At 35.4% G+C, this 12,792-nt stretch overlaps 1 protein-coding gene across 4 annotated transcripts in view; it reads right to left on the reverse strand.

The window, feature by feature from the left end:
- Positions 1 to 700: 700 nt before the first annotated feature.
- The window catches only part of Ube2v2 (ubiquitin conjugating enzyme E2 V2), a 33,641-nt gene continuing 21,549 nt past the window's right edge, over positions 701 to 12,792 (reverse strand). For 3 of the 4 annotated variants that reach the window (XM_063258528.1, XM_003465998.5, XM_023563439.2), the window contains 2 exons: positions 11,347 to 11,472; positions 701 to 3,210 (listed from right to left, as the gene is read on the reverse strand). In XM_063258528.1, coding sequence (XP_063114598.1) covers positions 3,064 to 3,210; positions 11,347 to 11,472 — 273 coding nt within the window. In that variant the 3' untranslated portion in view covers positions 701 to 3,063. The remainder of the gene's footprint in view (positions 3,211 to 11,346; positions 11,473 to 12,792) is intronic. The other variant, XM_063258529.1, reaches the window with a different exon arrangement.

The following is a 12,792-nucleotide window of genomic DNA, read 5'->3' on the forward strand; positions in this document are numbered from 1 at the left end:
TATGTATAAGACTAGACTTTTACTAGCAGTACTTATGTTTTTTAAAATGTAGATAAGAACATAGCCAGGTGCTCATTAAACAGCATGGTTTTGACCAAACACTACAGCTCAACACTGTCATTACATGATGCACCTAATAAAATCACTCGAAGCCACGCACACCAAAGATACTTTTTTAAAAAGGCATTAGCTGGGCATGGTGCTGCACACTTAACTGGGTAAGCAAGGCCAGCCTGGGAGTACAGTGAGGTCAAGACCAGCCTAAACTGCATACTCAGACCTGAGACCTTGTCTCACAAACAAAACAAGAAAAAGTCACTAGCATTTCCAGCTCTACTCCCTATATTTTCAAAATAATCAAAATAATTTCATGTCTACTAATACATACTTAGCAACAATATTAAATCAATTTATAGGTGTTAAGTAATCAAGCCTATGAGTGGGGCAAACTACTCCATGCTGAGAGCACTTTCTTAAATTTTAAGTGTAATAAATTCTCTCAAAGGATAATATAAAATTATAATTCTTCTATTTTTATACACAAAACACTTAAATACCACTATTCTTCCAAATGTTTATGTTCCAAATTCCTCGATACTTACACACAAATCTCTACCAAAAGCCGTTTAAAATGCTAGAAAAAAAATTTTTAAATCATCAATTCTAAAAGTTATTAATTAAAACCATTAAAGCATAACACTGACCTAATATAAGAATTTTATTTTTGCAATTTTTATTAATATATGATCATCCTCAAGGTTTAAAAGGTCTTGACCTTTTAAACAAATTTCTAAGGCAATTTTACAATTCATCTGAAAGGTGATAAAATACCACACACTCCTACAACTTCAGCCACTTTACAAAACAAACTGTTTTGAAATTCCTAAGAAATGTTACTATAATTTAGAGCAGCTTTATGTTAACTCTTAATCAGGGTGTCTTAGATTGCCATGTACATTTTGATTGTGGCATGCAAAAATGGATTGGTGCTTTGGAAAATGGTTAACTGGCATGCAGATTTCTGTGAGATTCATAATCTTAAAAGCAAAGGAGGGAAATAAACATTAAAAGTCTGACTCTGATAACACATAAAAAGAAGAAACACTTTCATACCAATACAGATGGGAAACGAAAACGTTATGAGTTTAAGGGACTAAATCATCAGACTGCCAACAACAGTATCCCAAGTTATCAGCTTCCATATGTGACATGTTTTCAAAGTGGAAAAGAAGTTATTTGAGAGTGATTCAGACCATCAATTACCATTAGACTTTATACAGTGTCAGTGTAATTTAATCTCTTCTAACCATTAAAAATTTAAGACATTTCAAGGCAACAGTTCATCTTAAATCTACTTTAATAAATTATACATGTATGAATTTGTGTATGTTCTCTATGTATCATTTTAAAGTATTCAAGAAATTTTTGATAATTAAATAGATCAGCCATGTTGAAATTAGTAAGTTTAGACAAACTGTCACTAACTTTAATACACTATTAACTAAGAAAAGGTAGTTCAAGGCTCAAATTTGAGGTTGATAAAAACATGTCAGGGTATATTTGAGAAACCTGTCCATGTTATACTACAAAAGTAACTAGATACTTTAATATTTTCAAAACAATACAAAGTCAATTATTTTTCCTTTTTAAGCAAAGTTAGAATGCCTCACTGATATTTTGACAATCATGATTTTAGTTTGCCTATATATTCTGGGGCAAAGGATAAAAAACATTGGCCAAAAGAAAGGAGACTACCTTTGATATTCTTCAGGAAATTCATAAGAAAACAATATTTTTCAAAAAAGCAGTATATCCCAGTGCTTTGAAGCAGAAATAGTAACCTAAAGCCTCCTGTTGCTTTGACTCATAAATAAATCTCTGATTTCAGAGTTACCTATCTGTTAGATGGAGCCTGGATAAAACTAACCCTTGTTAACATTAAAATCAGTAACTAGAGAAGGAAGTATCTCCATTATTTCAACCCATTAACCAAAAGCTTCACAGAAAAATAAAAAGATGTTAAGAAAAAAAGGAATGTACATTTGAATAACATGCAATTTGTAATTGTGTGAGAATGTCTAGAATTTAAAAATCTCTGTAGTTAATATTATTTCTGGTGAAATCAAATTCAAATATAATATCTGAGATTCCCTCCTCAAAAAGAGGTTAAACTAATTATATAATTCCAATTCATAAGTACTCTATACAAAGCAGAATAAATCATAAATGGGGTGTATTAATGAAAAGCTACAATCAATAATTTCAATTTTTGCTACCTTGGCAAGGTACTGTACATATACTACATCGATATAATAGAAATGGCACAGTCTCTGAGGACACGTTCCACATTTTATTTACATTTTAAGACTAATCTCAAAATCACATATCCATACACCTATTTCCGTTTGTTGACTTCCCCTAAACTTAAATGCATGGTTTACTTAACAAAGACTGTAAACAAATATTACCATGTCTGTTACATGTAACACACAGAACAGCTTTTGACAGAATTTCATCAACCCCCCAACATTTTTTATTATAAATACAGGTATCAAAACAATCCTGAACATATTTTTGATACTACTAGTAGTCAGCACCCACACTGCCTCAAAAATTAACACAATTTGTGACAATATTCATTGTACCTGCTACTTGAACAATTTCAAACTGCAGCTCTTTCACTAAGCAAGATGGATAAGTATGCCATTTCTGTTTTTCCTTCTTGAGATTTTACTTTTCAGAAACACGTTTCCACTGACATCTGACAATTCTTCCCATGCTTTCATCTTGTAAACCTGAATTCTATTTGGAGTACTCCAGGTTCATGTTTAAATGACAGTGCCTTAACAAGAGAAAGAAAAATTGTGCCACATTTTTCCTCCTGTTACCTGAAAACATAATGGGTGAACATATATTAAATATATTCTTACAAATGTCCAGGTCATGTTTATCAGCTGGAATTCTTTTACTTAATGTGTGGGTATTTTGCATTGTGATACTTAATCAAGACATTAATATGAGTAGAAGGTTGGTGATTTAAGACAAGTTTGAGATCCACTAAAACTAATTGTTGTATGTTTGTCCTTCTGGTGGTTGTGGAAGCTTCATATTTTCTTTGGACATCATTAGACGTCTTAACTCTTGAAGTACAACTTTAATGCTATATGAATTTTGCCATTTTGCTAACACTGGTATGCTGCGTGCATCCACCTGAAAGGGGAAGGAAAGAATACAATTAACTTCTAAATCTAAAGTACTGTAACATCATTTTTTAAACATACTTAAGAATGTCACACTAAGAAAGTATGGATTCAAAAAGTATTAAAATTACAGGTTCAGAATTTCTGTAATATAAAAGCTGTAACAGGAATTTTCTAAAAATCTGAAATTTGTGTGTTCTTTTTTGCATTTTACAATAAACATTCAATCAACTTCAGCTTCAGAAATAAACCTTCTATTAAAAAACTACCAATATATTTACCAATTCTTTCTTGATGATATGGCTACTAATCAAAATCTGAACAATTATCTCAAACTGAAATTTAAGTAAGAATTGTTAACCTGATCTTTGCTTCCAGATTTTTCTTTCCCATGTATTGTAAGCACTACTCTAAATTTGTGGAAGACTGACAGAATGGGGCTAGAGCTCTTTCAAAGATCTATTCTCAGGAAACTTGTAGAATGCAACCAGTCTTACAGCTGCAAGCCCCACTCAGAGCACCTTTTTTCAGTGTGACCTCAGAGCTCACTCGCAGGGACTTACCTGTGCTCCCACATCCCTCTCCCAGTGAGCTGAGGGCAACAAAAAGACGACCAAAAAAATGCTTAAGGAAAAGATGGAAAATGCGGTGTCATATAGAGGCACAGACATATGCTTTGAACCCAGACAATCACTCATTAAGTATCAAAATTTCAACTGCCTTTTTCTATTTTTGTGAAAACACAGAAGCTGCTCCTGAAATTCATGAGAATAAAAGAACCTCAGAAGAGCCCAAACAATATGAAAAAGAAAAATTCTGATTTCAAAACTTACTGCACAACTATAGTGGTGTTTGTATAAGGTCACACAGATAAGTGGAATACTACTGAGAGCCTAGAAATCCCTCCTCACACTTACAGCTGTGTTGCAATAAGGACACCAAGACAATTCAGTGAAATAACTAATATTTTCAGTAAGTAGTTCTGGAACAACTGGATATCCACATGAAAGCAATAAGGCTGGATCTGTACCTCACACCACTCATAAGATAATTAACTCAAAACAGTTCACAGACTTAATAAACAGTCAAAATTATAAACAGTCTGAAGAAAATATAGGAGTAAACACTCATGACATTTGAGTTGACGATGGCTTAAGATTCAATACCCAAAGCACATCTGACAAAAGAAAAAGTACACAGACCATATCAAAATTAAAAATTTTGAGTGAGCTCTAAGTGACACACAGCCATAGTCCTAGCTACTTTAGAGTAACAGGTACAAAAATCACTTGAGTCCAGGAGTTCAAGATCCAGCTTAGGCAACAGTGCAAGACCCTGTTTCAGATTAAACCACATTAAAAACTTTTGCACTATAAACTATACATCAAGAAAATAAAAAGGGCGGGGCTTAGCTCAGTGGCGTAAGTGCTTGCTCGGCAAACGTGAGGTCGTGAGTTTGATCCCGGCACCACAAAAAAAAGAAAGAAAAGAAAAGAAGCCAGATACGGTGTTACACACATACAATTTCAGCTATTTGAAAGGCTGAGGTAAAAGGATTGCAAATTCAAAACCTGCCTGAGGAACTCAGTAAGACTGTCGCAAAATTAAGAATAAAAAGGACTAGGGATGTAGCTCAGTGGCAGAGCACTAACTAAGCACGCAGAAGCACTGGGTTCAATCACCACTAGAAAAAGAGGACAGGGAAGAAAAATAAAGATTTTGTTTCAGATTGTTTAAGTAATTTTTTAAGAGAAGAAATATTTATTGAGAGAGACAGAAGGAGTCCCGGAGTAGGTTGCCACTCTTTAAGTAGTTTTTATACATAAAAAGTTACACATAATTAATTGATACTACTTGACAAGTTTAGAAATAAGTACATACCCATGAAACCATCACCGCAATCTATCCCATAACCCTTTTACCACCACCTCCAAAAGTTACTTCCTACCCTCTTATTATCATTGTGTGGTGTGTGTGTATACACACATATGGTGATTTGTTCCTGAAGACTATAATGCTTCAATGTCATTCCCAATGCAATGTCATATTCTGATTTAGGAAAAAAAAAAAAAAAAAAAAAAAAAAACCACCCTGCCATCTTCTTTCTTTTTGCTCTTATTCAGCTGCCTCACAGATGGAAGTCGAGTGCCTTGTTGTGGACTCCCTATGAATACACGTATGTGGCAAAGAGCTGAGAGTAGTTTCTCAGCAACAGTCTCTAAGAAACGAAGGTCCACAGTTCAAAGACCCACAAGGAACTGTATCACACTAATAAAACCACATGAGTGAGCTTGGAATAGCATGCTTCCTTAGCTGAACATTCTGCTGAGACTGCACCACCGGCGGACCTCTTGATTATACCCTCGTGAGAGATCCAGCTGAGCGGTACCAACACTGCTGACCCACAAAAATTCTGAGATAATGAATGCCTGTTTTAAACTGCTTTCAAAAAGTGAGGAAAGAACCAGATGAAGTGGTGCAGGTCTTAATCACACCACTTTGGAAGGCTGAGGCAGGAGAATGGCAAGTTCAAGTCCAGCCAAGCCTGGGAGAACTTAGTGAGAACCTGTTTCAAATTTTAAAAATAAAAATAAACAAGGGCTATGGATGTAGTTTAGTGCAAAGGCCTTGGGTTCAATCCCCAGTATTACACGTACACAGAGCAAAGTATCTTTTTTCTTTTTTTTTTTTCATCTTTTTCTTTTTTATCAGTACCGGGGATCTAACTCATGACCACACTTGCAAGGCAAGGCGCTTATGCCACTAAGCTAAATCCCCAGACCCTAGAGCAAAGTATCTTAATATGCATTTCTCCAAAGAAGATATATAAATAGTCAACACATAATAAACAGCAAATAAGCATACGAGAAGGCATTCAACATCATTAGCTATAAAGGAATTACAAATTAAAACCACAAACTACCACTTCACACCCACTAAAACAGATATAATAAAATAGTAGGATAGCTAAAAAAAAAAAAAAAAAGACAAGCTGGGTACAGTGGTGTACACCTGTAGTCCCAGCACTGCAGAAGACTGGAGCAGGACTGGCAAGTCCAAGCCACCTGGACAGCTCAGCAAGACCCTCTCTCAGAACGAAAAGTAAAATGAGACTGCATGTAGTTCAGTGGTAAAGTATTCCTGGGATTTTGAATCCTCAGAACCACAAAAACAAAAACAAAAAAACAAACGTAAGTTAACAAGAATATGGAGAAGCTGGAACATTCACACACTGCTGGAAGGGATATAAGATAGTCTAGTTGCTTTGGAAAACAGGGTGACAGTTGCTCAAAAATAGTTACCATTTGACTCAGCAATTCTATGCCTAGGAATACACCCCAATAAAAGGAAAATACTTTTCCACACAAAAAATTGTACATATTTTCAGCATCATTATTCGTGATAGCCAACAACAGAAAAATATGAATATTTAAAAGATTCATATCATAAAAGATTATGATTGGATAAATCAACTTAATACAAAATGGAGCACTATTCAGCAATAAAAAAAGTGCTCACAACATACAAATGAATTAATTTGAAAATACTACGTTAACATACAAAAGAACATATATTATTTCAATGTATAAAATGTCCACAGTGGGTAAATGTGTAAACACAGCTGATAAGTGACCATTTAGGATGATGGAGGTGTGACAACTAACAGGTATATTATTTCACATTCTGTATTCTAAATATTTTAAAACTGGATCACAGTAATGAACTCACAATCCTTTACATATTAAAAAGCATTTAACTATACACTTTATATGTGTGAACCATGTAGTATGTAAATTATATCACAATAAAACCACTTATAAGTAGAGAAAATAATTTGAATAATACTTCTCTTACTAAAATAAGAAAAACATAAAATTAAAATGCATTTAAAAGGCTTCTTCTAATGCTTTAACTTAAAAACTTCCAAGAACAGCAACTCTCTTAGCCTAATTTAAAGAGTTCATAAATGAACAATTTATAATCAGTGGAGAGAACACCAGGTTACTTCCAAAGCAGAAACAAACACTTCCAGATGTAAATGGGAGTTAAGTAAACATAAGTGATTGCAAATGCTGTGAAATACCAAGAGTCCAGACAGGGGAGGGGAAGAGCAACAGAAAATAAATATGATGTCAGTACAAAATCTGTATCTTATCAGTCTGCAAGAAACAATAATCTCCAAATCTTGAGCCTTTACAACATAGCACATTCTATGATTTCTGACACTAGTTAAATTAAACAAATATAAATGAAAATTAATAAAGCAGCACCCACCATTGATACTTATGAACTCAATTATCAGGTATTTACCTCAAAATATGTAAAACTATCCTAGCACAATCATCAATGATCAATATGAAATTCTGTCTATTTATCAGTTACAAAAGTAATAATCCAAACTCACACATACCAGGCAAACCAACAGACCATACATTTGCCATACCCCTACCTCTCTAAACACATACCTACATTCAAATAATAACTAAAGTCAGCATTTGTTTTCTATTCTCAAGTCCCCATTCCAGATGAGAACATAAGAGTTAGTGGGAACATGTGTTTAGGGTCCTGCAATGCACTGCTGGCAGGGCAGACACCAACAAAGCCCCGCAAGATAACACGCCATATTTCATTACACTGAAGACAAGCCTCACAGCTCAGCACACTCTTCTCCCAGGTTTGGTCCCTGCAAATGTGTTACCCGAAGTATGCCCTATAATAGCACTAGGCCATGAACTGAATTTCATGAGCCTTTATAAAACAGAGATTCAGAGTAAAATTACAAGCAATTTGACAGAAAATACTTCATTCAAAATCTGAGCCTGTATTTCATACACTTTTAAATTTCATTTTTCTAGTAATTTTCATTGGCTCTTACCAAAGTATTATCTATAACAGATTAGAACCAAACAACTAAAGACACAAACATGCCACCTTGAACCGTCCAAGAGTACAATACTGTACAAGAGTGTTCACTGCAGCAATCTTTTCAGTCAAAACTGAAAAAATCTAAACAAGTAGAGAACAAAACAGTATTAAGTAATAAAAAGATGGTATCTAATTTGCATAGTCATGCATGACCCCGACAAACACTAGCAAGTGTAGGATAAAAAGTGATACAATGCAGAAGCATGCATACAAGTATATAGTGAAAGCACAATCATGCACAGAAATGGTAACAAATCCAAACAGTCACCTTTGTAGAAAGTGAGGGAGAAACAGGAGAAAGCACACAATTAACTCTATTTACAATGTACTCTGCATTAAAAAAAGATGTTATAGAGAGCTGGGTGTAGTGGTACATGCCTATAATTCTAACACTTGGGAGACTAACGCAGAAGGATCATGAGTTCAAGCACTCCTGGGTGATACGGTAAATTTAAGGCCTGCCTGAACTACACAGTGAAATCTTACCTCAAAAGAAAACAAGTGTTACAAATAAGACAAGTGTTAAGATTTGACAAAGCTAAGTGAAAAGTACACAGAGGCTGGGTATATCATTTCCTAAAACCTGTCTTCATGTCAGAAATGTTTCTTTTAAAAATACCAAAAATAGAGACTTCCAGGAAGACAGTGGAGTGGCAAGAAGAAGCAGAGAATGAGACTCTCCAAGTACATCCAGACGCTGGAATACAACAACATTGAGGCAGAAAAAGAGGAGGGAAGTGGGTTTCCAAGACCCAGAAAGGATGAAGCAGAAATTCAAGCCTATAAGACAGAGCAAAGAGAGAGACATCAACAAAGAAAAAGGAGGTGCAGATGGCTCTTTCTCCCTGAGCCCAGATTCAGGGGGTAGAAGGGGTGGCTCAAACGGTGACCACTCGTGACCCCAGAGGTCTCCATGTAGAAATGCATCAGAGGACTCAGCAGACTGCAGTAGCTGGTGTTATTAAAGTTCAGACATCCCTGAGGAGAGGGTAACTGGCTAGTAGCCATCTTGCAGAGAAGCCAGTGGAGCTCAGAACTCAGAACAGCTGCAGCCCGGCTCCATCTAGTGGCTCCCAGGGACAGTATCAGGGAGTTGATTTCAAAGTTGCAGATAAGGGAGTCAAGTCCAACCCAGCAGAGAGCCCAGTTCAAGCAGGCATGAGGCACATGGACTGCTCCAGGCTGAATAAATCTAGTTTCAGCTCGAAGCCAGGAACCAGCCTGAACTTCTGTGGAACTAACGGTGCACTACCGTATCACAAAGCTACAGCAAGCTTGTTAGAATTAATCAACTCAGATCTAGACTGGCCCACATTGTCTACCAGTGACTGCAGAGACAACACCTTGAAGTGTACATACATTTTTCTTATTTTCCCTTTTCTTATTTCTTATTTTTTGTTTCTGTATGAACGTGAACACTGTTTCTAGATTTTTCTGTGGTTGTTCTGTTCTTTTTATTTCTTCCTGCTCTTTCCCATCTGTCTTCATCAAACTTCATAACAAAGTTTGTATGATCTTCCTTTGTCTCCAGCCTTGCTTCTAATCGCTCCCTCTTCTATTTCTCTATTTTTTCCAACTCCTTTTCGATTTTCTCCCCAAAGGGTAAAACTGTCAGATTGAGGGTTTGTTTACTGCATACAATGTTTTCGATGTTTCGCTTGTTTTTGTTTTTGTTTTGACACAGAGTCTTATTTACATAATAAGACTACATGTCCAGGCTTGAACTCATTATGTAGCCCAGGCTGGCCTCAAGCTCCTGGCAATCCTACTGCCTCCCCTTCCAAATGATGGCATTACAGGCTGCATCACCACATCTAGCCTCCGGTTCATTTTAGATTTTGTTATATAATCAAACATCTGGTTCATATAGTTAAAATGTGGCAAATCAATTGTTACCCTAGTTTGTCATTTTCTAGGCCATGTTTCATACCACTGTTTCTGCTGACTGTTCCACTTTAACCAAAATGACATAATTGTTCTATTCAATTGTTTTTCCTGGTATACCAAGATGGAGATTACCTAAGGGCGATAAAAAATACTGTAGGCCAGGGCCAAAGAATCAGGGGCTGGGCCAAGTAGGCAGCAACTTCTCATCCTCAATAAATTGAAGAGGTAGGATCTTGCAACAAGCTAAAAACCCAAAAACCAGCTACACATGGAAGACACCTTTGAGAAGTAGTCATTTCCTAGAGTTCTAAACACTAATAATAAACCTACTAGCCATAGGCAATTTACTAGCTTCAACCCAGGAGTTAAATTAAAAGAACACCAAAATATTTAATTCCAGCATCACCAAAACAGAGTAACAGGGTGACTACAGACTGTGACAGAGTAACACAAGGGATACAATTCGAATCAAGGAATTGAAAGAGACTTGAGATGGATGACTTTCATCTTAGAGTGGTATCATCTTGCTTTGCAACATGTTTTCTGCATGTGTACTCTCAATATGGGACAACGCCAGCCTGGGCTTCAAAGTTAATACATGACCTACTCATTGCAAATCAGCAACTTCTACTAACTGGCATGAGTCAGGTACATATAAGGAAACCTGCACACTTGCTTGGCTTAATAAGACAACCACACTCTCTTGACACACTTATTCCAGGCAGGCGCTGTGCCAATGAAGTGTATCCCTGGTCCTCACATACTTATTCCAACAGACACACTTGTTCCTCAAAGCAACAAGCCTTTCCTAATATTTATCCTTCAATCTCACAAATGAACCTCACTCCTAAAGAAAAGTAACATTTAGGGAAATAATGGAGTAAGGCATGGTGGTACATGTCTGTAACTACAACACCCAAGAGGCTGAGGCAGGAAGATCATCATGAGCTTAAGGCCAGCCTGAACTGCAGTGAGACTGCATCTCAAATAACAAAAAATAAAATAAAAACAGAGCATCATCTTTTCATCAAATGAGAATTCAAGAGAAATATAGGTATTGGCACAATGAAAAAAACCTTAAGAAAAATGTCACCAAATGAATAAAACCTTAAGAAAAATTAAGGATTTTAGATAGGCCAGTTTATAAAGAACAATATAGGGCTGGGGATTTAGCTCAGTGGTATAAGCACCTGCCTGCTAAGCATGAGGTCCTGAGTTCGATCCCTGGTACCAAAAACAAAAAAAAAAGAACAATATAAAACAAACGTGAGACTTTCAACTTTTAAAAACTTTCTCTGGACTATATAAGGATAAAAGTACTATTTTAACTTACCATTCCACTGGAATTATTTATTCCATTCATATTAATTTTTGTTACAAATCTAACTGATGGAGGAGCTTCTGGGTATTTAGGTCCACATTCTACTTTCAGGCTATATATTCTGTTTTCATAATTTGTCTGAAAGGAAAAAAAAAAGTCGTAATTACAGTACCTAAAATAATAAAATATGAAGGTACTTGCTATAACAATGTTTATGACTAAGAATTTACGTTTCTACATGCAGTTACTTGATTGATGTGTTTAGGAAAAAGTATTGCAAGATACTTAAAAGTAGACATTTTCTAAAATTAAAATAATTCTACAAATAACAATATGATCAGAATTTTCATTTTGTGGTACAAACAACACATAAATTAAAAAGTAAAAGCAAACCACTTAAATGTAGACTTTGCTAAAAGTTTTACATTGTAAGCAGAGGAATTACTTCATTTGTGCCACTTACACATGAAGGTTCTCATTTCCCAGGGCAGTCCTGCTTATTCCTATTGGCCCAGTATTCATTATTAACAGTGCGTTTCTTTAGTCTCAAAAGAATCTTAATTAAATAAAAACTAAAGTCATATTACTTATAAAGTAATTAATAACAAATCTTACAGCAGTAAAACATAACTATTTCATGTCTCTTTTTACTTAATCTTAGATTATTACCTCATTTATTTTGTAGCTTGCTAAATCCCATTATCTGAATTCAAAGTTATAACAGCAAACTTTATGTTTACACATCCTTATAAATATTTTTCTTTTTTTTTCTATCTTTTCTTCCCCCTGGTAGTCAGGACTGAACTCAGGGACTTCGTACGAAGCTGCATTCCCAGCCTATTTTATTTTTTGAGTCATCATCTCACTAAGATACTATGTTGTCCAGGCTGGGCTCAGATTTGTGACCCTCCTTCCTCAGCCTCCATGCTGAGATTACAGGTAATGTATCACCACACTCAGCTAAAATAAGTTGCTTTTTGTTTTGTTTTTGTTACACACCAACACAGTTTCTTACCATCTTATACAGCAGTCATTTTAAGATTATGGCTTAAACCATCTAGATTATTCATATGCAGGCTTATCTTTATGCTTGTACTTTTCTTCCTCCTATGGTTTTCATTCACTTGATAAACTTACTGTTTACTACTGAAATAAGAACATAAAAAACTAAGAGAAGTGACACATTTAATACCTTTGATGGTTTCTGTATAAACCATGAAGAAAAGAAGCTAACAGTACACAGATCTCACTTTACTAATCTTATCCCTTTCCCGTAAATAAAAGCTACTGCCAAGTGGAGTAATGTAAAATGTATGCAACAATTTGACACATGTTATTAAGTATTTCAATATGTTGGAAAAGAAAGAGCTACATAAAACTCATCCAAGTTTAGTAGCAAGTTTAGTACTATGACCTGCAATCTGGACATATATAATTATGACTAAAATCAGATCTCAT

Source organism: Cavia porcellus, unplaced genomic scaffold, assembly GCF_034190915.1.
Source record: "Cavia porcellus strain 051 isolate PalLab524CR breed Dunkin Hartley unplaced genomic scaffold, mCavPor4.1 scaffold_11, whole genome shotgun sequence".
Lineage (NCBI taxonomy): Eukaryota > Metazoa > Chordata > Mammalia > Rodentia > Caviidae > Cavia > Cavia porcellus.